At 40.7% G+C, this 632-nt stretch overlaps 1 protein-coding gene across 1 annotated transcript; it reads right to left on the bottom strand.

The window, feature by feature from the left end:
• Positions 1-10: 10 nt before the first annotated feature.
• Positions 11-609, bottom strand: LOC147819933 (uncharacterized; the record flags this gene model as incomplete). Its single annotated transcript, XM_087179842.1, has 1 exon — positions 11-609. A coding segment is annotated over one exon (599 nt), but the record flags the coding sequence as incomplete, so codon positions are not given.
• Between the last annotated feature and the right edge of the window lie 23 nt (positions 610-632).

Genomic DNA, 632 nt, shown 5'->3' with positions numbered 1-632 from the left:
CTTCACAAACACAGTCTCTCTCTGTGGGCTAAGCTTTCCATCATCGTAATGAACTGTATCAACAAATTTTACTGTCTTTTCAAGATAAACACTATCGGACATAAACTGTGTTTCCTCAGAGTTAGCTTTGATTAAGCTTAATGGTTCATCCTCAAGGTCTGTTTTGTCACACTTCTTGAGATCACTTTGTTCATGGAAAATTGTGAGGCTCCGAGTTTGGATTTGTGATTTTGGCTCCTCTGTAGGACTGGACTCAGGTATCTGTCTCTCTTCAGAATCTTTTGATTCAAATATCAGTGTTGAAGCTGCTTTCGGTCCAAAAAGCACCGCTTTAGTGTTTGAAGGATCTTGCCCAGTCTGGAATGTCTTCATCAGCTCCTTCACAGACATAATCTCCTTCTCAGGTGTCTCTTTCAGTGGGCTAACCTTTCCATCCAATTTTACTGTCTTCTTAAAGTAAGCACCATCTGAAATTAAATGTGACTCCTCAGAGTTATCTTTGATGAAACCTCCTGATTGATCCTCTGAGTCTGTTTTGTCACATTCCTTGACATCACTCTGCTGATGGAAAATTGTGAGGCTCTGAGTTTGGATTTGTGATTCTGGTTCCTGTGGATGACTTTGCTCAGGTT

This window comes from Seriola lalandi, unplaced genomic scaffold (genome assembly GCF_002814215.2).
Source record: "Seriola lalandi dorsalis isolate HSWRI2012SDOR001 ecotype SW California unplaced genomic scaffold, Sedor1 jcf7180002013831, whole genome shotgun sequence".
Lineage (NCBI taxonomy): Eukaryota > Metazoa > Chordata > Actinopteri > Carangiformes > Carangidae > Seriola > Seriola lalandi.
Note: the sequence above shows the minus strand (reverse complement) of the source record. Positions and strands in the feature narration are given on the sequence as shown.